The sequence below is a fragment of the Fistularia commersonii genome, chromosome 2 (genome assembly GCF_037954325.1).
Source record: "Fistularia commersonii isolate RoL2024-O1a breed Wild chromosome 2, RoL_Fcom_v1.0, whole genome shotgun sequence".
NCBI lineage: Eukaryota > Metazoa > Chordata > Actinopteri > Syngnathiformes > Fistulariidae > Fistularia > Fistularia commersonii.
Window position 1 is genome coordinate 2,121,714 of NC_141285.1, and position 27,328 is coordinate 2,149,041.

Below are 27,328 nucleotides of genomic sequence, written 5' to 3' on the forward strand. Positions count from 1 at the left end.
TTAATAGTGACAACAATAATAAATTAGTATTTATTATTATTATCAGCAAAGTAATGGCCATATTCTTATATAATAACAACAACAACAACAACAACAACAACAATAATAATGATCATCACAATTCAGTAATAGTGTAAGAATTCAAAATAATGAATAATAATGTAATAATGAAAATATTAATAGTGACAACAATAATAAATTAGTATTTATTATTATTATCAGCAAAGTAATGGCCATATTCTTATATAATAATAGCGAAACAACAACATAATAATGATGATGATAATAACAATTGAATAATAATGTAAGAATTCATAATAATGAATAATAATGTAATAATAAGGATATTGATAACAACAACAATAATAAATTTGTATTTATTATTATTATTATCAGCAAAGTAGTGGCCATATTTTTATATACTAAACAATAATAATAATAGTAATTAATATTGATAATGTAATAATAACAATAATAATAATAATACTTATTATTATTATTACTTTGCTGATTTTTGTTATTCATTACTGGTTCTGGAATGTAATCCCTGTGATAAACAAGGGATTACTGTACTTAGCTTGGAGTATTTTGAGTGGGATTTACCGATAAAGACATGAATAAAATGCAACGTGTCAGCCGTATACAAGAACAAACACCAGCTGGTTTCTTGAATTCAACGTCGATGTGGACGACACTTCAAATGAAGTTTAATATTTCTATAAAAACTTCTGATGAATGGAAAGTTCAACTGCTTTTGTCAAAGTGGAGAAAGTTTTTCCACTTGTGAATTAGCGGTATAGGACACTCACCCCAGCCCGAGTTGTCTGCATATGACGGTGGCGTCGCGCTCCGTCCAATGCGTGTCGCAAACCGACCCCCACCGGCCATTCAGGTAGACCTCCAGTCGCCCGTTGTTGGGCGAAGATCCCCCCACCAATCTGGCAGCGCCTGCGGATGAAGATAAAAAAATCTCATGTAAAAAAAAAAAAAAAAAGGAACATTACACTGAACCCCGAAGCGAACCGCTTCCCTGGCGTCGCTAGATGGCTGCCAGCTGCTCGTGGTTCATCCGAAATGGGTTAAATGCAAGGAGGAAGTTCTCGCAAGGGATTAAAAAAGTACAATAAAATCTAAAAAAAAAAAAAAAAAAAAGGAGAAAGTACAGGCAATCTGGCCTGTTTTTGCACACATTTTTGAAATATTGATCTGTTATCTAAATAATCTTGAAGTAATTTTTCAGAAAAATGTTAACTCCAACAACATTTCGAAAACACTAGAAAGAACTCGGGAACCCGGAATCTTTGCGGTTCCGAGATGACGGCTCGGCTCTGCCGCCCCCAAAGTTGTTTTGACTGAGAACCTCCACAGACATGTTTTTCTTTCCAGCTGAGTTTCCTGAAATCCGATACACTTGACCAATTTATCTCTACACACTTATCTTACGCTCGAGGTCACCAGTGGAGCACAAGGTCACATTTACAGACATTCAACCCTTCACTCTTTCATCAACATGCTAACACGAGATACATTGTGTTGGACATTCGTCAAACTGGGAGAAAACACGGGAGTCGTCGAGTAAGAGCGAACAAAAGCATCTGTCCGACCTGAAAATCATTCAGTCAAGTCAAATGTTATTTTTTGGAAAGCCAGGTTTCTATGGAGACCAGGTCTGGACCACACTTCTAAAACTCTTCTCCCATTAGCAAGCACTTGGGGACGCTAGCCAGCTCACCCTGGCGGCAGTCACAATACGCCCATCCAATGGTGCCCGAGCTCTGCCTGAAGAAGCACCAAGGATTGGCCTCCCGGTCGGGGTTTCTGCACGAGCTGTGGTCCCCGAGACCCCGGCCCGGGTACTGCTTCATGTAGTTTGGAAAGTCCGTCCATTTCAGGCACGGGGAGCCCGAATCCGTGTGAGAAACCGAGCCGTTGTAGTATCCCAGTTCCGTGAAGTCGCCGGCGCAGGAGAGCAGAGCTGCAGACACAAAACGAGATTTTGAAAATCTCAGATGAGATGATTCGCACTTTTCCGATGACCGATACGTTTTCTTTTCCCCAACCTGGAAACCATTATTTTATTTTGTCTATGCTTTGGTTCCAATGCGGTCGGATCGAGGTACAAAACACCCGGTTTGGCTAGAGGGCGTTTGCGGTTGGGGTTTTATATCGTACTTCTATCGAGGTGAAACGTTTAAAAAGTCGAAAAGGGCAAGAAAACAGCGACAGTTTAAAGTCGGCGGACGTGGGGATCGAGCGCGGGGCCTTTGGCGGCAGTTTCAGACGTTTATGGCGTCTAAATCCACCGCCTGGACCTGCCGGCCCTCTTGCCTGCGGTCACAATTACCGCAGCTGCTGCTGTGAAGCATCTGTAATGAATCCGGTCGCCTTTCCTGCGAGGACGGTCTCCCGCGGGGGCCTAAAATGTGAACTCGTAACATCTCGCGGAAGTAAAAATGTAAAGAATTTGCGTTCATTAAAAACAAAGAAAGAGTTTAACATCTTAGGCTACCTTCTGGCGCACATCTACTGACCTCTTTATAGGTACAGCTGGACGATACGACGACGACGCATAAATTCTTTCACAAAGCTTACGGGGTTTTAGGTTTGCTTTCAGATAAGCAAAGTAATACAAGGTATACTGAAACACAAACATAGTTTAAATCTTTTAATATAATTCCATACCAGCATCTTTGGAACATCAGTCTTTCAGATGACGTACAACCTCTCTGGCTTTCTGTGGGACCGGATATTAATACCTAATCTATGCATGTATTTGCAGCACATAGCAGTAATCTATTACTGTGGGTGGTGCCAGAAAACCAACCTCTGCCTAAAAACTCCTCCTGATCCAGATCTGTGATCCGAGATGTTCTGCTATGCAGCTGTTTGCACTGAGTAAATGTGGAAAAAAAAGAAAAAAGAAAATAAAGGATGTAGCTAATTCACAGCTGATTTGTATCTAATTCATAAAATTATTCCTTTTATTTTATTTTATTTTATTTTATTTTTATATTAATTTAATTTAATTCAATTCAATTCAATTTAATTTAATTTAATTTGATTTAATTTAATTTTATTCAATTTTATTTATTTTAAAGGTTAAAAAATTAATGAATTAGTTTGCATGTCTGTGTTTTTAATGCACTTGCAACATCATTTATTTTAGATGCAAAGTTAAACTATAGTATAGCACATTAGCCGTTCGCTCTGACAGTTCACTGCACGTTACAAACCGTACGGGATGGAAAACATCTCGCCGTTAATCTCCCATCCCATAAATCTGTAAGAAAAGTAGCAGGGATTATTACGTCTGGATGTTGATTGTCAAGTCTTATCGCGGCAACGAGAGCGGACAGCCGAAGGGAAAAGATCTAAAATGTTACAAAAGGTGGATTTGGACTGACAGGAAATCAAATCCAGCTGCGTCCAAGGCCGCACTGAACTAAACTGCTGGGCTCTTTCCCGATTTGTATTTGAAAGAAGTTTTTATGTCAATGTGTCCGCACTTTGTCTTTATTGGGACAGTTTATGACCGTATTCATTGTCTTTTTTCATCACTTGTCCTTTTTATTGTAATTTTATCTCCCCAGTGGCAGTCGCACTGCTGTGAGAAGGACTGCTCTCGTGAGATGTTTCCTTCGAGACGATGAATACTTTTAACACTCCGTTATTGATGATTTTGAGTATTTATGGGCTTTTTTTTTTCCCCCCTCATCAGTTGCGACTAAACGACGACGACGCGGATCGTCTCTCCTGGAACTTTTTTGGAGTTCTTTCTCTAAACTTTGCTTAAAAACGTCCTCGATTCCTCGGCATTCGGTCCGCGTTTGAGGGTCCGCGTGCTTTGGAGTTCAATCTTCCACGTGATCCGAGCTGACATCATAAACGAATAAATACCATCTGACAGTACCGGAGACGTTTGAAAGACAGGAGGCTCCCGACGAGCCAAGATTGCCCTCGGCAATAAAAATGAGTGGAAAGGACCGGTGCGCCCTCCCTACCCTGCTACATAACACAAATACACAAGGCGACACTTGTTGCTTGTCGCTTCTCGCCCAGCAGTTGTTCGTTTTCTGGCCCGTGTCCCTTTGCCTAAATAGCAAAACCACCTGCACCTCTCTGCGCTCTTTGGCATGTTTAGAAAATAAGACGTGGCACGGTGGCATTTCCTGCAAGGCTAATTTTAAACAACACTATTTCTGCCTCAGCTGGCACAAAGCTTGAAGCAATGGGCCAACTCCGCTCTGCACCGGAGAGAACACGACTCTAGATTGATTTGGAGTTAGACCAGGGGTGTCAAACTTGTTTTCACCACATCGGCATAACGGTTGCCCTCAAAGAGCCGCGCAAAATGTAATGTCAAATAAATGTGACAACTCCTTAATGTTAAATACTCAAATCCAAAATGTTACATATGCATTTGCAGAGATGTAAAAAAAATGATGTTTACTAGTTGCTCTGTTCCAAAGCTAGCTTGTTTTTTTGGTGAACACATTCTGCTGCCGTCAAAGTTTGGCTTTTCATCCTTGGACAATTTGTTGTTTTTCTGGAAGGCTAACTTTAGCATACTTAGCTCCAATGCCGGCGTAGATTCTACTCTTTGACAAGCGACGCTGCCTCATAACGCAAAAGACATACCACTTTTTTTCCCTTGAAGCGCAAACATGTACTCATCTTTCTTGAAAAAGCCTTCCATCTGCATCAGCTTTTCTCTTCCTGGACATTTTAGGGATCATTTGCATTTCTCAGTTCCGCTTGTTGATGTTGTGGATACACTGCGATCTAATGGCCGGACGCCGTCACTTTAACATGATCTGCATGAATTGTGGGAAATGTTGTTTATGGTCAATGCACGCGTTTGATTTATTTTAAGACAATCAGACCTTTTAAGACATTCTGGCGGGCCACTTAAAATGACGTGGCGGGCCACATTTGGCCCGCAGGCCTTGAGTTTGTGAGTTAGACAATGAAAATAAAATCCCGACCACTTCATTTTGTCATTTCTGAATAGAACCCAGCAGTCGCCTCTTTGTTAAGGGACAACGCTTTATTCATCCATTGCAGCAGAGAGTTGATAGGACGGTTGATCGGGTTGCGTCTTCAGCACCCTCACCGTTCCGTTACGATTCACCAGTTCACGATTGGATCAGATGATACGATGCATCTTGATGCAGGGTCTTCGCCGGCTGGCGAGACCCGGCGTCCTCGACGATGCGATCAGGCACGGAGTCCTTTGCTACGAAAGCTCCCGCACGCTGAGTTTGATGGCAGACTTGACCTTTGGTAGGGTCACTCGTTTTTGTTGTTAGCTGAGGCTAACATTAGCGCAACATGCATTCCGCTAATGCGGTACCTTATTTTGGTGGTGTTGCCGAGGTATTTTATTTTCGCGTTGCGAATTTTACAAATAGTCCGGGTCTTGTCCAGTCGATGCCTCCGAGGAACTTCATTCCTAGATATCCAGATATTTATCGCACATTTTTTATTGCTTCGTTCCTCCATTTCGCGCTACCGTCGAACTTGTTTTCTTTGAATTTCAAAATCAATTACGTAACTTAACTGCATCGATTCCCAATCGTCCAATGACGCATCTTGATGCAGCTTTGAATCGATGATGTTCTGCACCCCTAATTTTTGCTATGTGACGCCTTCTTGATTCGGGAATATTTCGGTTACCGCCATTCACTCTCATTCGGGGGGCAGTTTAGGGTCTGAAGGGGTGAAAATGCAAAACCTATATGTGATTTGTGATTTGAAACTTGAGTAAGACCGACTCATTTTAAATGTTTTACTGACAAATAATATTCTAGCATTCGTTCCAGCTGAATATCTGCGGGTGATCACATTGGACCGTAAACCACCAATCAAACGATGTTGAAAAGCGATGACTGAGTGAAGAAAAACAAGTACTATTCCCTCTGTAAACATTTATCGTGATTAACTGGCGGGAGAAACCCAAGTTCCGTCGAGTTGGAGGGCGTCAAAGACGAGGTGACGTACATCCATGTGGGGAACACATGGAGCGAGGAATTGGTTCTTCCTCCCGAACGGCGTGTTCAGATAAAGAAGTTTCGGCAGCTCGACCCTCGTATTTAACATCGTGAAACCGCGGCCGACGTGACGATCAATCTGCTGTCGTTGCGGGGCCTTCAGATTTTCATGAAGTACGAAAAATTTCACAACCAGAATGAACTTTGTTCTCGCAGCCTCGGGAAAAAACCGTCACGTCTCGTGGGGTACGCACGGGCTTTTAACAAGACAACGCCGTAGGTGAAATCCAGGGCAGAAGCTAATAGCTACCAGAAGCCCTGGCAAGTAAAACATGTATCTATAAAAAAAAAAAGAAAAGAAAATGCTTCCTGTGGAAACTCTAAGAGCGGTTTACAGTAATAAAAACACCTAGATTTACTCTGAATCCGATGAGCAGTCGGTCAACAGCTGCGCGTGAAATAGCCAGAAGTCCTCTCTTGCATTCTCTTGTAGGACTATCCGAGAGGTATGACATCTTGATCGCATTTGCGGTTAAACCTCAGTGCAATAAACATGTGCGTGTCAGACAAAGAGCGATGGACATGGTCTCCTGCTGGTTTAAATTATACAGACAGACATACGGCGAGTGGACAACGCGCAAAATCTGCACATCGCTTCTCTTCTTTTTGCTGCCTTCAAGAGAGGAGTCATCGAAGCCTATTCTCCGCATCCTCTTCTCGACCACCAAATGACCTTTTGTCCTCTTTAGCTGCATCCATAAATCTTCTTTTCTGCCTCCCTCTGGGCCTCCAGCCTGGCAGTTCCAACCGCAGCATCATTCCACCCAGATATTGACTATCCGTCTTCTGTGCATGTCGAAAAACGAAATCCGGCCTCTCCGACTTTCTCTCCCGAACGCCGATGGACTCGTTCCTGATCCGATCAATCATTCTCGCTCCCAAAGAGAACTTCAGCATTTCCACCTCTACCTCTGAGGTAGACCATACAACTCGCCAACAGCCTAACGGAAAATACCGATAACAAGCATTTTATCTGATTATCTGATTTAGGCATTTATCTGATTTTCCTTGTTGTGCAGGTTTTAAGATTAGATAAGATAAGATAAGATAAGATAAGATAAGATAAGATAAGATAAGATAAGATAAGAACAACTTTATTAATCCCGAAGGAAATTGTTGTGCCAGAGTTACAGAAAATATAACAGTAATAAATAATAAAAAGAAAAAGGCAGAATTAGAAATAAAAATAAACTATAAAGTGTCTCAGTGAAACTATAAAGTGTCTTAGTAAACAAGTGATAAAACTATAAGTGTCTTAGTAACAAGTGAGGTAAGGAGTGCACAATTGTATGATAAAAGGAAAAAAATGTAGTGTAGCTGTTATGAAATGAAATATTACACAGTTCTGAATATTGCACAGTGAAATGAAATATTGCACAGTTTTTGTTTTTTTAGGTTAAAGATAGGTTTTTATGGTTGCCGGCGGCTGAATGGAGAGGAAGATGTTTACATTTTTGGCTAGCCTGTGATTGTTAGCTTATCACGACTAGCTACGTTACCATCTTTGTGCTGGCCGAACACATGTCTGGGTGTGGAATGAAGCTAACGATTTGCTCGCTAAAAGTAAATTAAAAGATGTGACGTCAAAGTGAAGATGTGGCAGAAAGAGATGAATTGAAATCCAGGTCGGGCCAAAATTGTTCGCTCTGGACAAAAGCTTAGCAAAGGGATGTGTTCAGGGATACAAGGATACAATGAGGCGACATTTTAGCATACCGTGTAGCTAAAGAACATGAATAATATCATGCAAAAAATGGTCAACGTCTTGTTCTAAACACCATTGTGTTCAAGTCAAACAGGTTGATGTTTTGTCAGGTTTTTTTTTTGTCCAGGGAATGTGAATTAAAACAATTACTATACTACCAAATTATTATTATTATTATATATTTATTAATAATTAGTTTTTTACAATTATGTCACAATATTATATTTATTAATAATTGTATATATATATTATTAATAATAATTATTATTAAAACAAATACTATATTATAATTTACAATTACTTGACACATTTAAAGTGGATGTAAAATAATACAAAAACATCAATGCAGCTGACCCACCCTCACAGAGCCACGTCAACGTGCACGTTCACGAGACAAATGAAAACAAAAACGTCGACGGCCTAATTTTTCATTGTGCAATTTGCATTTTGTTGAACCTTTTGTTTAACCTGTGCAGCCTATTCACTCTAAACCAACCACCGGGCCCATTCTCTACCAATATTCTCTAAACAAATACTGCATCCGTGGTACTTTTCCCTGATATGAAACCATACTGATGCTCACAAATGCTCAATTCCGTCCTTATTCTTGCTTCTACTACTCTTTCCCTGTGAATATTTTTGCTAATGTGGTCGGCCGATCCTTTAATTATATTGATGGTGAATCTTCCAATGCCAGTTCAACATACAAATGAAACAAGAGATGAGTTCCTTTTACTCAGAACAGATAATAACTTACCTGCACTCTTTAGCGCATTCAAGTAGCTACCATCAGAGACCTGCAGAGGACAAATGGCATCAGGTCATGGAAAGTACAAGCACTGGCACGATTAAGTGTTGTGCGCTTTAACTGGTGCACAGTATTGCCAGAAACATTGGATCACGAGGGAAAATTGGATGTACAATGGAAATGGGTGGAGTCCGATCATCTGATTTTTGGATCTCACGCCAAAACATTGCATCTCTTCCAAAAAAAAAAAAAAAAAGAATAAAAAAATGACATTTGTCCAGACGGCAGTGATGTAGGATTCATATCATAAATCAAACTGGCTCCTAATATATATTTGCAGTTGCAGTACAACCAACGAAAACAGTTCAACCGACAAAATTTGAGCGCCCTGATTTGCAAATCTCAACCATTTTATTCCTATTGGATAAGACATTGAATTAGACGCTTTACCATTCGATGAATTAGCTTACAATTAGCTCATTTTGAAGAACACGTCACAAAGAAGTCGCAACAGGACGATGTTTACGACGTCTGTAAACATCTGGGCAGTGATGAGAAGGAGGGGGATGTCTTGTCGGATGCAGGATTCTGGCTGCTCTACGTCATTGCGGGATCTTTCGTTTCATAACGCGCCAAATGTTTTCCATCAGTGAAATGTCTGGACGGCAGGCAGGCCAGATCAGCGCCTTCTGCCACGAAGCCATAACGTTGTGATGGGTGAAATGCGGTTTAGCATTGTCTTGCTGTCATACGCAAGGTCTAAAACCCCTTTCAGCATTGGTAGTGCCTTCAGAGGTGCGTAAGCTGTCCGGGCCACAGACCCGTACCCGCAGGGTTGCACGCTAACATGGTGTCCAAAAGAATTTCCGATTTTGACCCATTTTGCTTCAGGACATTTTTAAATGAGCTTCGGTTTCTTCTTCTTGCTTTCTATCTACCAGCCCTCCTTGTAATGTACTGCTGCCTGAAGAGCACGAGCATACACTTTGGACCTCCTGCCTTGTCCCTTGCCCGCAGAGATTCCTCCAAATTGTCTGAATCTTTAGATATTAACAAACATTGTACATCTCCAAAGTCTTCATCGCTTTACAATGAGCATTTTTTGGAGAATTTTTGGAACACGGGTTGCCCCCGATTGGTCACATCCCGTCCTTGAAATCCCCCTTTTTAGACCCGATCATGTGACTGACCTGTTCCCAATTAACCAAATTAGTTATCAAACGCTCTTGCGGTTGTTTTTGATTTGTGCTAAATACTTTTCCAGCCAATTGTTGCCTCACTTCCAATGTTTTAGAGACATCTTGCCACCATCAGATTCAAAATGAGCTTGTATTTTTCCATGACATATCGAGAATGTTTCAGTCTCAACATATGACATTTATGTTTCATATCAATTTAAAACATGGGATTTGCATGGAAATCTGTTTTTTTTGTCAACATTTTACACAGCGTCCCAACTTTTTGGGAATTGGGGTTGAACATCATTTTGTATTTTGCATTCATCTCCAATGATAAATTTAACATAGACCGGATTGAAGATTATTCTCTGTATCCTCCTCTCTCACACCAACTACCTTCATATCTTCTCTCACTACGTCCATAAATCTTCTCTTTGGTCTTCCTCCAGACCTCTTGCCTGGCAGCTCCAATTCCAGCATCCGTCTACCAATATATTCACTATCCCTCCTCTGTCCATGACCCAACCATCTCCGACCTTCTCTCCAAAACATCTAACATGTGCTGTTCCACTGATAGACTCATTCCTGATCCTTTCCATCCTGGTCACTCCCAAAGAGAACATCAACATCTTCATCTCTGCAACCTCTAGTTCTGCCTGCTGTCTTTTGGTCATTGGAACAGTTTCTAGTCCAAACATCATCGCTGGTCTCACCACTGTCTTGTACACCTTCCCTTTTATTCTGGCTGATGCTCTTCTATCTCTTCGTACCCCTGACACTTTTCTCCACCCATTCCAACCTGCTTGGACCCGTCTCTTCACCTCTTTTCCACAGTCTGTTGCTCTGGACTGTTGACCCCAAGTACCTGAAATCCTCCAACTTCTTGATCTCCACTCCCTGTAGCCTCACTCTTCCACTCGAGTTCCTCTCATTCACACACATATATTCTGTCTTGCTGCGACTAACCTTCATTCCTCTCCTTTCCAGAGCATACCTCCATCTCTCTACATTTTCCTCAACCTGTTCCCTGCTCTCTGTACAGATCACAATGTCATCTGCAAACATCATGGTCCATGGAGATTCCTGCCTAACCTCATCTGTCAGCCTGTCTGTCACCACTGCAAACAAGAAGGGGCTCAGAGCTGATCCCTGATGGAGTCCCACCTCCACCTTGAACTTCTCTGTTACACCTACAGCACACCGTACCACTGTCTCACAGCGAGCATACAAGTCCTGCACCAGTCTAGCATACTTCTCTGCCACTCCAGATTCCAGATTCCAAAAGTTCCTCTTTTGGCACCCTGTCATATGCTTTTTCTAGGTCTACAAAAACACAATGCAGCTCCCTCTGGCCTTCTCTGTACTTCTTCCATGCGATAGCAGTGTGACTTATTATTGGACCGTCATCCAAAGACCCTTCAATTTTCTACTTGATTTAATGACTGTCGATCAAGGCTACATGCACAATTGAGAACCCAGATGTGTTTTAGATTGTAATTATTCACTTTTATATGCAGTTTAGTGACGCTAGCAGACTGAAATAAGCGTGTTAAAAATGAGAGGCTCATAACAGGTCAATAATCAGTCCCAATAAATCAATGTGGATTGGCCAATCCCAATACTGGCCCCACTGGAATGAGTGTGTTACGGCGCATGTTTCAATTAATGACAAACATAAATGTACGATACAAGGCCGATGGGGTCCACCAGAGGGCCCTCACAATAATCTCAGCCGATTCATTTCTCATGAAAATCGATTGATTGGTTTAATTTGAAAATATTTTAAGCGGACACAGAAAGCGTGGATTCACGCTTGATGTCGTTCAGTAAATAGGTCAAGCCGTCCCGGGACTCGCCGGGTTCTCCCCCCCAAGCTTGAAAAGTGTGTCGAACATTTTTATTTACAGCGAGTTGATATAAATGAAAACGAGGGCGGACTTTGAACCGCTGATAAAAATGAAGGCCAACAACGTCGATGAATGGACGGTTGGAACCACAGATTGGAGCGGAAGAGATAACTTTCCCCGTCGGTCGGGGAAGGAGGGCTTTATCGACCAGTTACCAGCGATAAAAACATGTCGCAGATAAACTTCCGCGATAACATATTAACACAAATGGCATTTAGTTATGGCCCCACTAGTGCTGCAATTCATTCATCAGGGTTGTTTTGTTTGCATTTACGTGCCTTCCAATGATTCCAGCCTATATATATATGGATGTATATTATATTAAGATCACATTGACTATCATATGCAAATGTATCTAACTTCACTAAGGCACTGTATCAAAATATCTATCTATCTATCTATCTATCTATCTATCTATCTATCTATCTATCTATCTATCTATCTATAATTTTTCCAGTTTATTTATATGTATATATATATCACATTGATGTACTCTATAAAATATATTATATATATTTGTATATTTACATGCCTCCCAATTATTCCAGCCTATATTTATGGATATAATATATATATATATATATACATATATATATATATATATATATGGTGTCATCAACCATCACATTGACTGCACACTGACATCATTTGCACTTGCACTGAGTTACAGTATAAAAATATCCATCTATCTATCTATCTATCTATCTATCTATCTATCTATCTATCTATCTATCTATCTATCTATCTATCTATCTATCTATCAGGCATGAACATATGTATGTGTGTGTAAATATATATATACGTATACAGCCTATTTCTCTCTCTCTCTCTCTCTCTATATATATATATATATATCACATTGAATATCATATAGTATCATATGTTGATGTACCTCACTAAGTTACTATATTATATATATATATATATATATACACATATATATATATATATTTATTTGAATATTATTCCAGTCTGTATATCTGGATAATGTAATATATATTATAATATAATATATATCACATTGATCACTGATGCATTGATGGTGGCGTCATCGACCATCTTATTGACTATCATATGCTGATATATCTGACTTATATCAAATCAAAAATGAAACAATGTAAAATATATTTTAGAAAATATATAACTGTAAGTATATATATATTTTTTTACATATATATATATATATATATATATATATATATATATATATAGTTACTGTTACCCAGATGTTTCCCTGACTAAAAATGCAACAGTATATATACAAATATATATATACACACACAGTTTTGCATGCTTTCCCATGGATGTTAATTGGAAAAAAAATAAAATTAGGAAAATTGCTCGTATGACACTCATTGACTCTGTCATGCATCTTCAGTGTCTCCAATGAAAGCGCTAACAATTGATGCCAAATACAAATATATATATATATATATATATATATATATATATATATATATATATATGTGTGTGTGTGTGTTGGGAGGGGTGACACACACCCATTCACTCATATAAATATACACACGTGTATATGGAAACTGAACGTGTTTATACACTTGTATATGGAAACCTGACGCATTCTGCTATCTTATATATGAATACGTGTGTATGTGCATGCTATTTTTAGCGCTTTTCTGGATCTACATTTTGTGTTTATGTCTGTACGATGTCCATGAGGGTTTAATACAACCCTTCAAGTAAAAGGCATTATTATTAATACACACACACACACACACATATATATATATATATATATATGTATATATATATATATATATATATGCATGCACTCATACACACACATCCATACATATATATGTCTACGTATTAATAAATTACTGTGTGTATATATACATACATACATAAAATATATGTCCATATCTACATGACAAACAAAGATTCTGCACTCAAGAGCCCGACTGAAGGATGAGCAGTAACGATAAGGAATAATAGAAAAAAATACTAATAATAATGATAAAAAAAAAAGAAATTATTAGTGTTTGGAACAAGTTTATACATAAAAAAAAATCTGGAAAAATAATTGTCCCTCACCATATGAATGTGATTTCCTAGTAATCCAAGGGAAAGTGTCTGCAAGTGTCAGAGAAGCCAGAGATCGTAACCATCCGGCGGATCTTACCTCCGCACTGACCCGCAGGACCAGCAGCAGCAGCGGCGGGAGGCTGCGGGGGACGAACAACCCGTTTCTCCGGTCCATCCCCCGCACACAGGACGATGCGCGCCGGTGACCGACGCGGAGCCCCGCGGCTGCGGGCCCTCGGGTCGCTGCGGCCGGGCAGGGGGTCCGCTGGGGGCCCGCGGGGAAACACGCTCCGTGGACCGATCGGAACTCAACTCCAGACATCCATCTCCCCGGCTGGAGCTAAAAATGACGCGCTGTTGGCGAGAAAAGGATACTCAACACACCCTCCCCCTTTCCTCTCTCTCTCTCTCTCTCTCACACACACACACACACAAACACACACACACACACACACCGATCCGTGCAGGAGGGGTTTGCGCCTTGACGCGTTTCCAAAGCTGTGCACGGAAACAAAATAAGTTTGGTTTTTTTTTCTCTACCAGTCTTACAAGTTAAACAAACAAAAGTTAAGCGGTGAAGTCGGTCTATTTCAGGCAGAAAAGATGAATGATTAATTTAGTGGTATTGTTTAAATTATTATAAATCATAAATCTTTTTTTTTCCTCCTCAAGTCTTCAAGTCCAGTTGAAAAAAAAAACATTGATTTACATTTATTTGTTTGTATTCTCACTATATTATGTATTCTTTTTATTAATAACTTTAATATTGATAAATACCTGGGTGACCTCCCGAAAAAATATCTAAATATCATAACCAATGAAGTTTTTTTTCAAGCTTAAATATGTTTTTTTAAGTTGTCCAGTTGTCACGAAAATAAATACCATATTAAACTTTATATTTTGTATTATATTATTGATTTTATTATGATTAATAATATTAAGATTATTTATTTCATTATTATCAACTTCATATCAACCATGACCTGGGTTTCCTCCACAGATAAAAAATTAAAAATGATACACAAGGAAGTGTTAGCAAACTTAAATAATAAACTTTTTTTTTCTTCAAGTCTTCCAGTCCAGTTGCCACCAAAAACACATTATTCAGCTTAATCTGTGCCTTAATATTTGTTACTTTTATTATTATTGATAATATTATTTTTATTATTATTAATTTTTTTTACAACTTTTTAGGTGGCCTCCAGAAAAACTCAATAGATAAATATTAAAATATAACACACAAGATTTAGCAAGCCTGCAAACAAAAAAAACAAACAGAAAAAACATATCTTTGCTGTTATATTTCCATAAATTCATGCAAAAATGAATAAATTGAATTTAATTTCAGACATGATCTTAATGTTATTGTTTGTAATGAAATTGTATGTTTCCCAATAAAGTGAATGTGTTTTAGTCACGATACTTATCATTGCCTTCTGGCCGAATCAACTATTAAAGTTTTTCAGAAAACACAAAATACTAAGCCGTGTGTTGAAAAGGAGATGGTTTAGGAAAAAAAGAAATCATTTTTGTCTAAAAAAGAAAAAGACTCATGCAATTACCGTAATTTCCAGACTATGGAAATAACTAAATAAATATATGTGTGCATATATAAGCCACAGGTGTCCGCATAGTAACATGAGATATTTAAACAGAAACATTCTTTTTTTTATACTTTTAATGAAAAGGCAGACTGGGATTTTTTTTTTCTGATCTGTGGCTATAACATGGCTGATTAAAAAGATTAAAAAGATTAATAATAAATAACACAAGGAAAAATCCATCCATTTTGTATCCCCGCTTTGTCCTACTCCAGCTAATTGCTATCTAGGTCTTCCTTCCGCTAAAAACGTTAAAAGTCGTCTTCTTCGGCGTCCAAATTGAACGGCCTTCAAAATTTCACGCTCATTTCATCGTCCTGGTGTGACGAGGCTAAATGTTTTGGCGACGTAAAGCTCGTTAGCCCAAAAAACATCCACGAATTAGCCGCGTGATTGTTTAAGCCGTAGTGTTCAAAGAGTAGTGATGTGAAAATAAATGGGCTTTCAGTGCTACAAATACAGACAGGATCACCGTCATAACCGATCATCTGCATAATGGTTGCCCTCAAAGGGCCACATGGAACAGTAGAAATGTAACTAAATGTAAATACTCAACTTTTCTCTTCCTGGACATTTTAGGGATCATTTGGATTTCTCAATTCCACTTGTTGAAACCACACTGATCTCATGGCGGGTTGCCGCCACTTTGCAGGTGACATGATCTGCATGAATTGCAGGAAATGTAGTTTATGGTCAATGCACGCGTTTGACTTATTTATTTTAAGAGCTTTTAAAATGTTCTCGCGGGCCACATTTGGCCCGCAGGCCTTGAGTTTGGCAAGTGTTAAGTTAATTTTGATTCAGTAACCTGAAGCTTTTTTTTGTCCAACCGCGCTCCCTTAATCATTGACATTTCTGCATTGCTTGCCAAAGGACGTGGTGATATGATTGAAAAAAAAACAAGAAAAAGCTGCCATGTGTCTTATCAAGCAGGGCGTGGCGTTGGTTCGATATTATTTTGTCTGGATTGGAACGTCAGATAGCGTCCGGGCTGATAGCGAGAGTCCGACACTTGGGAAATTGGGGAGGAAGTGAATATCCTACGGCTGAAACGCCGAGCAAAGGACTGACAAGATCGGACGGAGATGTTCGGCCCTTTGATTCCCTAAATAAAAAAAAAAAGGTCTGATATGTTGGATTCAAAAGACTTTTAAGGCGCTGATTGTTTAGCTTGGCAGCGCCATGTAAACACAAGATGATTATGATGTTCCGTCAGACACGTCTCGGGGCCCTGATAGCCTCCAAACTGCAAGAAGGTGGAAACGCTAACATTTAGATGCATCTCATCACAGGGACACAGCTTTTTTAATTCTTCACGACAGAAAGCAGCTCCGAGCGATGAGACGGTTCTCAGAAACGTTTCAAAGAAGCAAGAATGCATCCATAGAAGGTGTCCTCTTTCAGAAGGAGGTAGTGGAGGGTTTGTTGACACTGCTCAAGGGGTCCTGGTTTGACGGATAGTCCAACCAGGAGGAGCAGTGTGGTTTTTGTCCAAAGGACCAGCCTCGGCAAGGGTCTAATCAGCCTTCGTGTGCTTTGTGGACTTGGAGAGGGCGTTCCATAGTGTCCGTTTGGGAGTCCCGTTGGGGGCGGATGGGGTACCGGACAGTCAGGGTGTCGAAGGGACTGGATCTCTGCTTTTGCAGATGATGCGATTCTGTTGGTTTCATCCAGCCAGTGTCTCCAACCTTCAGTGGGGCTGTAGGTCGTGATGGAGAAGGAGTTGACCGGCGTTCCACCGGCTGTGGGGAGTGACCGAAAGAACCAGATCATGGACACAAGAGGCCGAAAGGTGGGTCCTCCAGGGTGTCGAACCGCTGCTCATCCACATTAAGAAGAGCCGGTCAGGGTGGCTCCTGGACGCCTCCCTGGTTTGGTGTTCTGAGAACGTCCCGGTGACACACTGGAGGGACACTTGAATTCCTCCGGGAGAGCTGGACCAACTGCCCAGGAAGACCGGAGTCCGGGTTCCCCTGCTGATGAACCGACATCCGACGGATGGATCGCAGAAACAAATAACTCGGATTTCAATTCAAATACGCAACAATATGTATAATTTACCAAAACCTATTTGGGGGGAAAAAAAATCAACCAGAAGTTTTTCTTCACGTTCACGTTATTCCTACTCCTCATGAGTTGCAATGACACAAAAGCGATTATAAAAATGGCTGCTATGGTTTCCCGCAGCGAGAGGGAAGGGTTTCATGCAGCGTGTTTGAGATGCTTGAATACCTTTTGTTGAGCTACTATTTGTTTCTCAAGCTTTAAACAAACTTCAACATGACAGATACCGGATTCTCCTCTGCCGACAAAGATTCTCAACTACTGTTTGCAACACTTTTTGGTGATAGTTCACCCGTGTGTTCCAGAAGTGGAGATCTTTGGAGCCTCACACAGTGAATTACTGCTTCATAAAAATAAAAAAAACTTTAAAATCATTTAATTGGATCACCGAGTGTGAAGAACATGTGAAGATCCAAGTAATAACCAGCACATATAATGGTCTCCAGTTAAAGTGTATCATCCTTCCACAATCTCAACCTCGTTTTGCATTTTTTCCAACTTTTTATTTTAAATAAATGAGTTAATAACCCTTCCATGATTTGCTTGACCTCATTTATATTTAATTTCCCCTCATTATACCAACATCACGTAAGATGGATTGCCGGAAATGCAAATATCACTCAGACATGCTGCATCCCATTAACCGCTTTAATTGAAAAATATTGCAAGCTGAAATCTAAAAGTGAAGGAAGCCGATATTTGATTTTTAGAACAACGTGAAGTTGATTTATCATAAATATAAATAAGCGCAGGAAGCGACACGTGGCTTTTTGCCCAATTTTAATTTTTTTTTTTTTTGTCCAAATGTTTCTTTCTGGAGCATCACAAGGATATAAAACTTTATTGAAAATGGGAAGCCCGAAGACGACGGCGCGAGCGTGTTTGCCGCTGGCTGTCAAGCGGTTTCCTCTTAGAGTCCAGGCATTTGGGAGGAAATGATAAGCAGGGCGGGGGGGAAAGGTTTCTGTATAACAAGCAGATAAAGCTAGACACAGCAAAAACACACACTCTGACACTGCCGGAGGCAAATATAGCATGAACATCCTTCGAAAACGTGTAATCACGTTCACGCTTAATGATAAACGTCAATAACAACACAGCGATTTCTTTGCCCGGATATATGCAAATAATAATTATCGTTTTATTATTAGAATTTTTTTTTGTCTCCATAAATCAAATTTCATCTCAAATGGGAGCTAAGAAGGTGAAAGATGAGACACAATTTAAACAAACACACACAAAGTCCGCAAAGCAAAAATAAAAATTAATCGTGTGAATTCCAATGTGTGGTTATATAAATTAGACCTAAGTAAAAGATCGAAATTACCACCTGATGGGATAAATGGGGAAAACACACACACACACACACACACACACACACACACACACACACCTCACAAGGGTGTGGTGTGTTCCAGCACTATAAATAATTGGGAAAGTTCCATGACACAATACACACCAGTCGTCTCAGGGGGTTTATTACGGTCCAAATATATTGGGGTGTGATGGCCAAAAGGGGGACGGATGTAAACAAGGCACCGACTACAGGATTTGGACTGAGAAAATTTGTTATCAACGTGTTAAGAGTTTTAGTTGGAGGTACATTTTATTCTGTTGTGTCTTTGTTTTGTCAAATGCTTGCAACAATTATATCAGAATGGGTGAAAGTAAACACACATTTGGATTTATATTGAGAATATTCCACTCTGTGGAAGGGTAATTCATATTATGACGTTATCTAGCGATTTGAAGGTTTATCAAGTCATTTTTTTGTTTTCTAGGTCGTTTTTTTTTAAGGTTTCCTGGACAATAGGGTGATGGCATCTGCAGGGCATCTTGCAATGAAGTTTAAAAAAAAAAAAGAATTGGCGACAAGGGTGAAGACACCGAACATTCATATGTCATGTCCAAATCTAAAAGCGTGACATGTTGAGAAGATAAACCAACTCCCGTGAACCCGTCTTCACGTGTTCTTTCCACTCATCCGTGACGTTTCCATTAGCCAAGTCATTTGATGCCGTGATCAATATTTCGATCGACTAAAACGTTAAATACCGTATCATCACGGAAATACTTCCACATCTGCGACGGTTTAAAGTTTATCTGTCGGCCTTGTTTTTTAATCTTGCATTGTTCATCAACGATATTATTTCTTTCATAGTATTTCATTCTCCAGCTTCTCTGGCTTGGGAAAATACATTTTAAATATCTAATTGAGGTGTATTTCATTTGTGTTAATTCTTTTTTTTAATTTCTAGTTCTAAGTCGGAAGATCATTGTGATCTTGAAATATTAAATAAAATTATATTTATTATTTTTCGCCGCTCAAAATAACGTCACACTCGCTGTAAAGTCCCGATTTGCAGATGCTGTGCGCAGAAGGTCAGGAGCAGAAGCCCCGTAAACCAGGTAAAATAAATATTTATGAAGATATTTTTCAAATACTTATTTTTTATTGTTTACTGACATCATGATTTTTTCCCGATTTGTTTTTAAAATTCAGGTCAAGGCTCCGCTACACGCTCTGAAAACCCAAAGCTCAAAATGAGTTCATTACATAAATAAAATTTAATTTTCTCTGTAATACTTTGTGAATTTTAGAAGCAACACACTTGTTTATACAAAGTGTAAAGGTAGTAAAAAGCAATATATACAGTGGTACCTTTATTTTAGACGTCAAAAAGTAATTCCGACTCCCAGTGTTTTCTTTTCCGAGGAAACCGGGTCCAAATGGCTCTTTGGGTGTTACGGGTTGCCGACCCCTGATCTAGACCCTTTATAGATACATGAAATATATATTATACCTTAAATTACTTTACCTGCTGATACTCTTTTCCCCAATTTGACTTTTGAAGGTTTTAAATTTATAATAAACTCTGATTACATTTTGTTTGATAAACGGATGCTGAATAATGCCACACATGGAATCAGAATGCCAGCCTGTCTAAATACAGTATGTGGATTATTTATGTCGGACAGAAAACACTGTAAACAATGAAGGCTAGAAGGGTAAATTAATTGAAAAATCAAGTGAAGCTTTAATATAATATCCAGGGCTCTCTCTTATCAACCAAACTTGCCATCCTGCCACTCAGTGCATCTCTACTCGTGGCTCAGCGGGACGATAATGTTCAGGTACTTAGTGATAACACAGAGCTCAGGAAACTCAGGCAAAATAATTCCATTACATCCAGCGAAACCATCCCAGTAAGAGCACTCTGCTAAATTAGATCGAGGGCTAAATGGAGTCATTTTTTTAATCCGGGTCCACTCCGGCCCGCCAAGTATTACATTTCAAACTCCGGTGCACGGCGCCGTGAATCCGAAATTTCACAGTATCACTCGGCTATGTGATTGAGCTGCGAGAATCCTAAATGTGTCCCGGTGTGGAAATGTGAATATAATACGGGTGGAATTTCAAACCGTTGTAACGGAGAGGACGACGGGCACGACATGAAACCCGAGCCGCGATCAATCGCTCCACGCAGAGTTCAGCCGGCGAGGAGGTCGGGTCCTAGATCTCGGAACGCAGATTGGGGTATCTCTTCAGGAGGGTCGTGGCTTGTTTTGGCGGCAGGCGTCCTCCTTGCATAGTTGTCATTTCTGATTTATTCCTTGCGGCGGCCTGTGGAGAAACAGGCAACTTTTTAATGATCGCACCTCCCCGCACACTGATTGGGCGACAACCACGAGCATGCACGACGTGCGCCGTAGAATAGTTTGTTTGTTACAGCAAACAGTTAGAAGGAAGCCCCGCCTCCTCAGCACCTTGACTCCGCCCCCTTTGCACACTATCTACACCAGGTGTCAAAGTAGTTTACGGCCTAATTTGATGTCAAGGGGGTCAGACCAGTAAAATCATAGCGTCGTTAACTACAAGTAACACTAAGTCCAGATTTTTCCTTTGTTTCGGTGTAAAAAGGAACAGGAAAATTATAAAAATCTTTCCATGCGATGAACTGTTCCTTTGAAAAATACATGACGAACAACCTGAGATTCATGAAGAAAGTAAGTGCAATTTCAACAACACTATGCCTCAATTTTGCATTCTCAGTTCTCGGTGCATTTTCTTGAATTTTTCTGCCTTTGCAAGTCTCATAGTGGCACTGAAACTTGATGCATCCACGCTGAGCATACAGGTTTCTTATTCACCTCAATGAACAAATCAGAAATGGTCCATTTTTCTTGGAAACCCCTTCACTCCGTGTCCACTTTTCTCTTTTTTGACAACATTATCTTGCTGACGAGGGTGTCGTAGCCACCGGAAAAGAAGGTGAATTTCTAACAATTACTAAAAATGCTATTTACACACCTGGAAACTGCATTGCTGAAATCTGCTGAAAGTTCTGAGTCACACAGCGTTGTGCCATGTTGATGACACTGACTAAAACAGTGCACAATATGGCAGACAATATAGGAACTGCATTTTTGTTTTAAAAAAGTACTTCATATCTTTCATAAAAGTTTCATAACTTTTATGTATTTTTTCAAATTGTACATTTATTCCATGGGCCGGACTGGATCTCCTGGTGGGCCAGCACTGACCCGCGGGCCGTACATTTGACACCCCTGATCTAGGAGATCCTCCATCTAAATCTAAATTACATGTATGTTACATGGACTCTTTTTTTAATGTATCATTATAATTATATCGAGGACTTCTTTTTAAAGAATCCAGGTAAAATATGCAGCTGCAATAGAATACCTTTGAGGTGAACTGCACTTGATTTTTTTGTTTTTTTTCCAGGCCTTTTTCACTAGTTTACCCAGTTTACATGTCATGCTCTAACTCTGTCTTTCTTAACCTTGTTGGTCCCTTCCCGTACACATCTTGCCTATTTTGGTTTATTTCATTCTTGTCATTGCTATTGCCACTCTATTTATATTGTCGATTTGTTCAGATTTCTGATTTTTCATCCTTCCTGTTCCTTTATGTTGTCCATTCTTATCCCTGATGTTGTTGCTTCTGTCTACTTATTCATGGATGTCTTGCTATCTTCTGTCTCTGTATTTAAATTTATTTAACTTGTTTATTTTTTGACATTATAGCTGTTACACTGCTGTGACAAAGGAATCTTAAGCCAGCGCCGTCATGAAATGGGGAAAAATTTACCCAGACATGTTACATTATGCTCAGGTTTAACTTTAATGAATTCACCTGAAATCTGAAATCAATATAAATGAAAAAGATCTTCTCTGGAATGTTTCTTTAAGAGATGATCAGCCATTTGGTTGTGCATGTGTGTGTGTGTGTACCTGAGCCTTTTTCACACACGAGTAGAAGGCCGTCATCTCGCTGGAGCACAGAGCCTCCACAAAGTTGTTCTGCTTCCAGCAGGCCATCATGACTGACAGCTCAGTGATGCAGGAAGCCTCTGTGAACGGCAAGTCATGTGACCTTTAGTAACGCTTTCATGACAAACTTGAAAGACGGGAAAATGTTTGAGCCTTTGCATTTATTTATTTTTTTAATCAAAAATGGTCCTCTTTGACGATTCAAACCCTGATACGGGGTGAACCAACAGACTTTGTTTCTCAATGATTGACACATTAGCCTAAAACATCCCTTTTAAACCCCGACTCAGGTGAGCCACCCAAATTATTTAAATTCACAGCTGATTCTAATGAACCTATTCAGAGGCCGTTGCCATCTTTGGCATTACAAGAAACTCCACACGGTCTGTTAGAACTGAAGAATGTCATGGAAAAAAAGGAAAAGTCAAGTTGCTAAGGTTAGATTTTACAATGATAAGCATTTGACATCAATGCATAAGGTATTGGTTTAAAATATATAATTTTGATTCGGCAGTCAAATTTAACACATTCATCCAGATAAATTTATTTGAGAAAACATTTTATGGTATCAAATAGACAGTGCACAATGACTCTAAATCCAATAATTCCACAACATCGTGCGCAATCTGTCGCAGAACTGATTCAATCATGATGGACGGACGTCCATATCGCATTTCGGCCCTTTGTTCAGTGGTGAGTGCGGAAATACCAAAGACATACCAGGGATTTTTAGTTTCACAGAAAAACTTCCACATCGACGCAAAGCACACACAAGTCAGGGATTCCCCCGCAAATAACTACGGCAACCATGTGATGCGCAAACCTTCGTGGAACATCGGGGCGTCAGATGACGGAAACAAGTTGGTCTGTCGCAGCAGCAGTTGGTCACTTATTTATTGATGAAGCCATGACATCATGTAAGATAGGATGTCCTTTGTACAATACTTACAATACAATAGCCCTCTCTGGTCACAGACAAAAAAGAAAAAAAAAATATATATATGTGTTCTATTTTATTTATATACTTTATTTATTTAACTTATGTAATTTGATTTCATTTATATATATATATATATATTTAGGTTTCAAGCTTCTTAAGATGGGGCACCAACTTGTACACAAACCATGACCCTTCTTTCAAAGCGTAAAAAACAACCACCTGTTCATCTCTTAATTATTATTCTACTTACCAGGGAGGAGATACGGAGAATTATTTGAAACAATTGCATTTGACTGCTTCATGCTGTAGCAAACACAATGACTTATTTCCACCACAGAATCAGGAAATTGTTCCTGTCTGCAAACCCTTATTCAACTCCTCCCTCTGATGAATCACCTGCAACTACTGTTTACTTTTTTCAATGCAAGGTGCACACTGTCTTTATCCACAACTTATTGACTATCTTTTTTCCTCCTTTATTTAATTCCTATTAATTGTATTGTTTATAAGGATGGGGCTCCTGCGACGTGAAAATATCTGGTTTTATTGAAGTATTCTGATTCCCATTACATGGCAGGAACACGAAGCAATGCCAAAACATGTTATTGTTGCATGTTAGTACACAGGGCAAGGCTTTACATCTGCTTTTTGTCTTTTTTTTATCTACTGAAGTGGAGCACCTTCATTAAAACACATCCTCCATTCATTTACATTTTTTAAATGTAAATGTTTCTTGCATTATTGTTTTTGAACCTAGCTGCTACCTAGCTAGCTATGCATCATTGCTGTCCCTTGCCTATCGGTGTTCCAGATGCTAGCCAAGACTGGTTTTAGTCTTTTAAGTGTTTGTGAACCAGTCTAATATTGGATAATTTGTGTATTTAAACTGATAAACGGATATTACCTCCTTTCTTTGGTTTTCGCGTTGCCACCGCGTCCTTCAATGCTAACGGCCTGTTTGGCTTTAGCACCGGCTTCCGGTTCTCTCGGCTGAGCAGCCGGCTGACCTTCTCCTGGAAAATCGTCCCCTGTGACGCCATATCTCACCCACGACGGCCTACCGAGCCCACGATCCGTGAGGACCCACGTCGTACTCGAATTTAGTCTCACGGAAACCCTTTTGTCGAACCGTTTCGATACAAAATACAAGGGAAATACTCCTCCGTTTGCAGTCACTGCGTAACCCTGCGCGCCGCCATTTTCTGCCGTAAGACGTTATGAACTGTCGTAAAGTGACGTAAAGCACACAAACAGCTCACGCGTGGGTTTGTCACTCGACAACCAGATGAAACTTTATTTGATTTGAAGGTTTAATTTAAAATAATAATAATAATAATGATAATAATAATAAATGTATAATATAATCATTATTATTAATTATAATTTGTTTTTGTTTTCTTTTTAGAGTTAAACTCTATTAAAATCTCCCACTTTTGCAAATGATAAGAATGTGTCAGTGGATTAAAAAAAATCTAGTTCTCTCAAAACCCCCGATGTTAACATTATATTAATATATTTGTAATCTGTCTTGTCCCTACCCTCAGCTTACTTAATATTCATTATGACTTTTTCTATTCAATTGTTCATTCTCTAATGTGTATTAAACGACACAGGGTTCATATATGCAATCACTTGTGCTCGTCGTTGATGCCTGTATATGTCAGTTTTCTAGTTTTCTGTGTATTTTAGACAGCTTGTCTTCAGTATTTGGACTGCAAAATGTGCAGTGTCTGCACATTTTTTCCTGACTGCATCGCTGAGTGAATGCATTCCTAATTCGCTCTGGTTTGGGGGTATCCGTCACAATTCTCAGTCAGACGTTTTTTGTTTTTTTTTAACATGATCTCTTATTTCTAGTTCTCAATCACATCTTACTGTAGCTGGTGTAATTCTAATCAGAATCATTTATCCTCACACTAGCTCTAGGCTTGAGTTCTTTTGTTAAACTGTACAGTTACATCTCTCTCTAGAAATCAGGTTCTAGATACTGAAGATCATCCAGTGATGTTTCAGCTGGTTTTGTGAAGACAACCAAGGCTGTTGTTGAATTTAAAGAACAGTAAACAATAAAACAACTCACGTTAGAGTTTCACACGCGAAAAGCCGGGCAAAGCATGAATCATTTATGTTTTTGAGACAGAGTTACGGTGGGGTAAGGGATGCAGCTCCAAAATGGAAGGAAATAAAAAAAATGTGCAATATTTTTACTTTTGGCAAAAGAGAGCTCTCACTTTCCCCCCTTAGCTGAATGGTTTTTAATTTGATAAAAGTAATAAATAAATCGATTACTGAATTACGTAATGAACTAAGAAGAAGAAACTGCAACTACCCATACTACTACTGTTACCACTAGTAAAAATAATACTTTTACTAAGACTACCATCAACAAAAACAACACCAACAACAAAGAAAACACTACTAAGAGTACGATAAATAATAAGACAAGCTTTATTGATCCCCACTCGGGAATAATAATACTAATACTGTCGAAACCTGCCAAACTGAAAGGAAGTGCATCTGGGCCATCACTACCTCACTCATTCACACAGGTTATGTCCTAATTCTGTTATTCTTTTTTTAAATCCTTGTTGTCGTCACTCCATTCTCACACTGCTTATCCAATTTTTCCCTTGTTTTTTTCATTCTGTTATCTATATTGTGTCCTTGCTCTTGTTGTTGCTGTTGTTGTCACTTTTTGTCAGACGCTGATGTACAAGACTGTCTCAGAAAATTAGAATATTGTGATAAGAATAAGAATAAGAATAAGAATAACTTTATTTATCCCGAAGGAAATTGTAGTGCCAGAGTTTCAAGTAAAATATAACAGTAATAAATAATAGTAGGAAATTGTATAAACAGTAAAAAAAGGGGGGAGAATAACAAATACAAATAAAACTATGAAGTGTCAAAGTCAAGGCTATAAAGTGTTTTAAGGTCTTAAGTACAAATGTGATAAAGTTCTTTATCTTCTGTAATGCAATCACAAAAACAAAAATGTCATACATTCTGGATTCATTACAAATAAACTGAAATATTGCAAGCCTTTTTATTATTTTAATATTGCTGATTATGGCTTACATCTTAAGAAAACTCAAAAATCCAATCTCAAAATATTAGAATATCATGAAAAAGTCATTTTTGTTGTTTTAATTGCATTACAGAAGATAAAGAACTTTATCACAATATTCTAATTTTCTGAGACAGTCCTGTATTTTGTCTTTTGTCATGAAATGTTATCACTAAAAAAATTTTATTAAAAATATGAGAGAGATTTTATTTTAAATTAAAAGAAAATAAAAGACATCTAATATGAGATTTAAAAAAGAGATATTTTATTTGAAGTAAAAAATATTTAAAATGAATAAATTTAATTTGAAAATAGAAAAAAAATCAAGTTATTTTATTTTAAATAAAAACAATCAAGACATTTTATTTGAAATAAAAAAAAAAATGAATAACTTTTATCATTAAAATGTTGTCAGTAAATTATATCTCATCTCATCTCTCATTAAAAAAAGCCTGTAAAGTTGTTACTTTCATGGTTAACTTTCTTGACCCACAAAAGTTGGCGTCGTCATTGGATTTAATGGAAAACCTTGAGTTTTGTAAGAGATTGGGATGAGGAGTCGGCGTATGTGGAGGAGCTCCAAAAGGAGCCTGGCGAGGCGGGCGAGGCATCTGGTTGGGACGCCCCCTGATTGGCTCCCAGGGGGAAGTTTTCCAGGCAGGGCAAAAGGCCCCGGGGTCGGAGCCCGGGATTAGATCTCCCGACTGGCTCCGAAGCGCCTCGGGGTCCC

At 39.1% G+C, this 27,328-nt stretch overlaps 2 protein-coding genes across 2 annotated transcripts in view; both read right to left on the reverse strand.

Moving 5' to 3' along the window:
• The window catches only part of LOC147236131 (neurotrypsin), a 30,893-nt gene extending 16,928 nt beyond the window's left edge, over positions 1–13,965 (reverse strand). The window contains exons 1-4 of the mRNA XM_086164196.1: positions 13,729–13,965; positions 8,513–8,552; positions 1,733–1,975; positions 810–948 (exon numbers count right to left, since the gene is read on the reverse strand). Coding sequence (XP_086020322.1) covers positions 810–948; positions 1,733–1,975; positions 8,513–8,552; positions 13,729–13,953 — 647 coding nt within the window. The 5' untranslated portion in view covers positions 13,954–13,965. The remainder of the gene's footprint in view (positions 1–809; positions 949–1,732; positions 1,976–8,512; positions 8,553–13,728) is intronic.
• Positions 13,966–20,313: 6,348 nt separating this feature from the next.
• chchd1 (coiled-coil-helix-coiled-coil-helix domain containing 1) lies at positions 20,314–24,735 on the reverse strand. Its single transcript, XM_086164209.1, has 3 exons — positions 24,436–24,735; positions 22,553–22,671; positions 20,314–20,921 (listed from the first exon to the last, which is right to left on the reverse strand). The coding sequence occupies exons 1-3, from the start codon at positions 24,569–24,571 to the stop codon at positions 20,811–20,813; spliced, it is 366 nt and encodes a 121-aa protein (XP_086020335.1). The 5' UTR covers positions 24,572–24,735; the 3' UTR covers positions 20,314–20,810.
• Positions 24,736–27,328: the final 2,593 nt, after the last annotated feature.

What these genes read in the sequence shown, in the direction of transcription:
- chchd1 (XM_086164209.1), bottom strand. Translation starts at nt 24,571, where the DNA reads ATGGCGTCACAGGGGACGATTTTCCAGGAGAAGGTCAGCCGGCTGCTC. An exon ending in GCGAAAACCAAAGAAAGGAG is followed by an intron (nt 22,672 to 24,435) that starts GTAATATCCGTT and finishes TGCCGTTCACAG; the next exon opens with AGGCTTCCTGCATCACTGAG. An exon ending in CGTGTGTGAAAAAGGCTCAG is followed by an intron (nt 20,922 to 22,552) that starts GTACACACACAC and finishes GTTTCTCCACAG; the next exon opens with GCCGCCGCAAGGAATAAATC.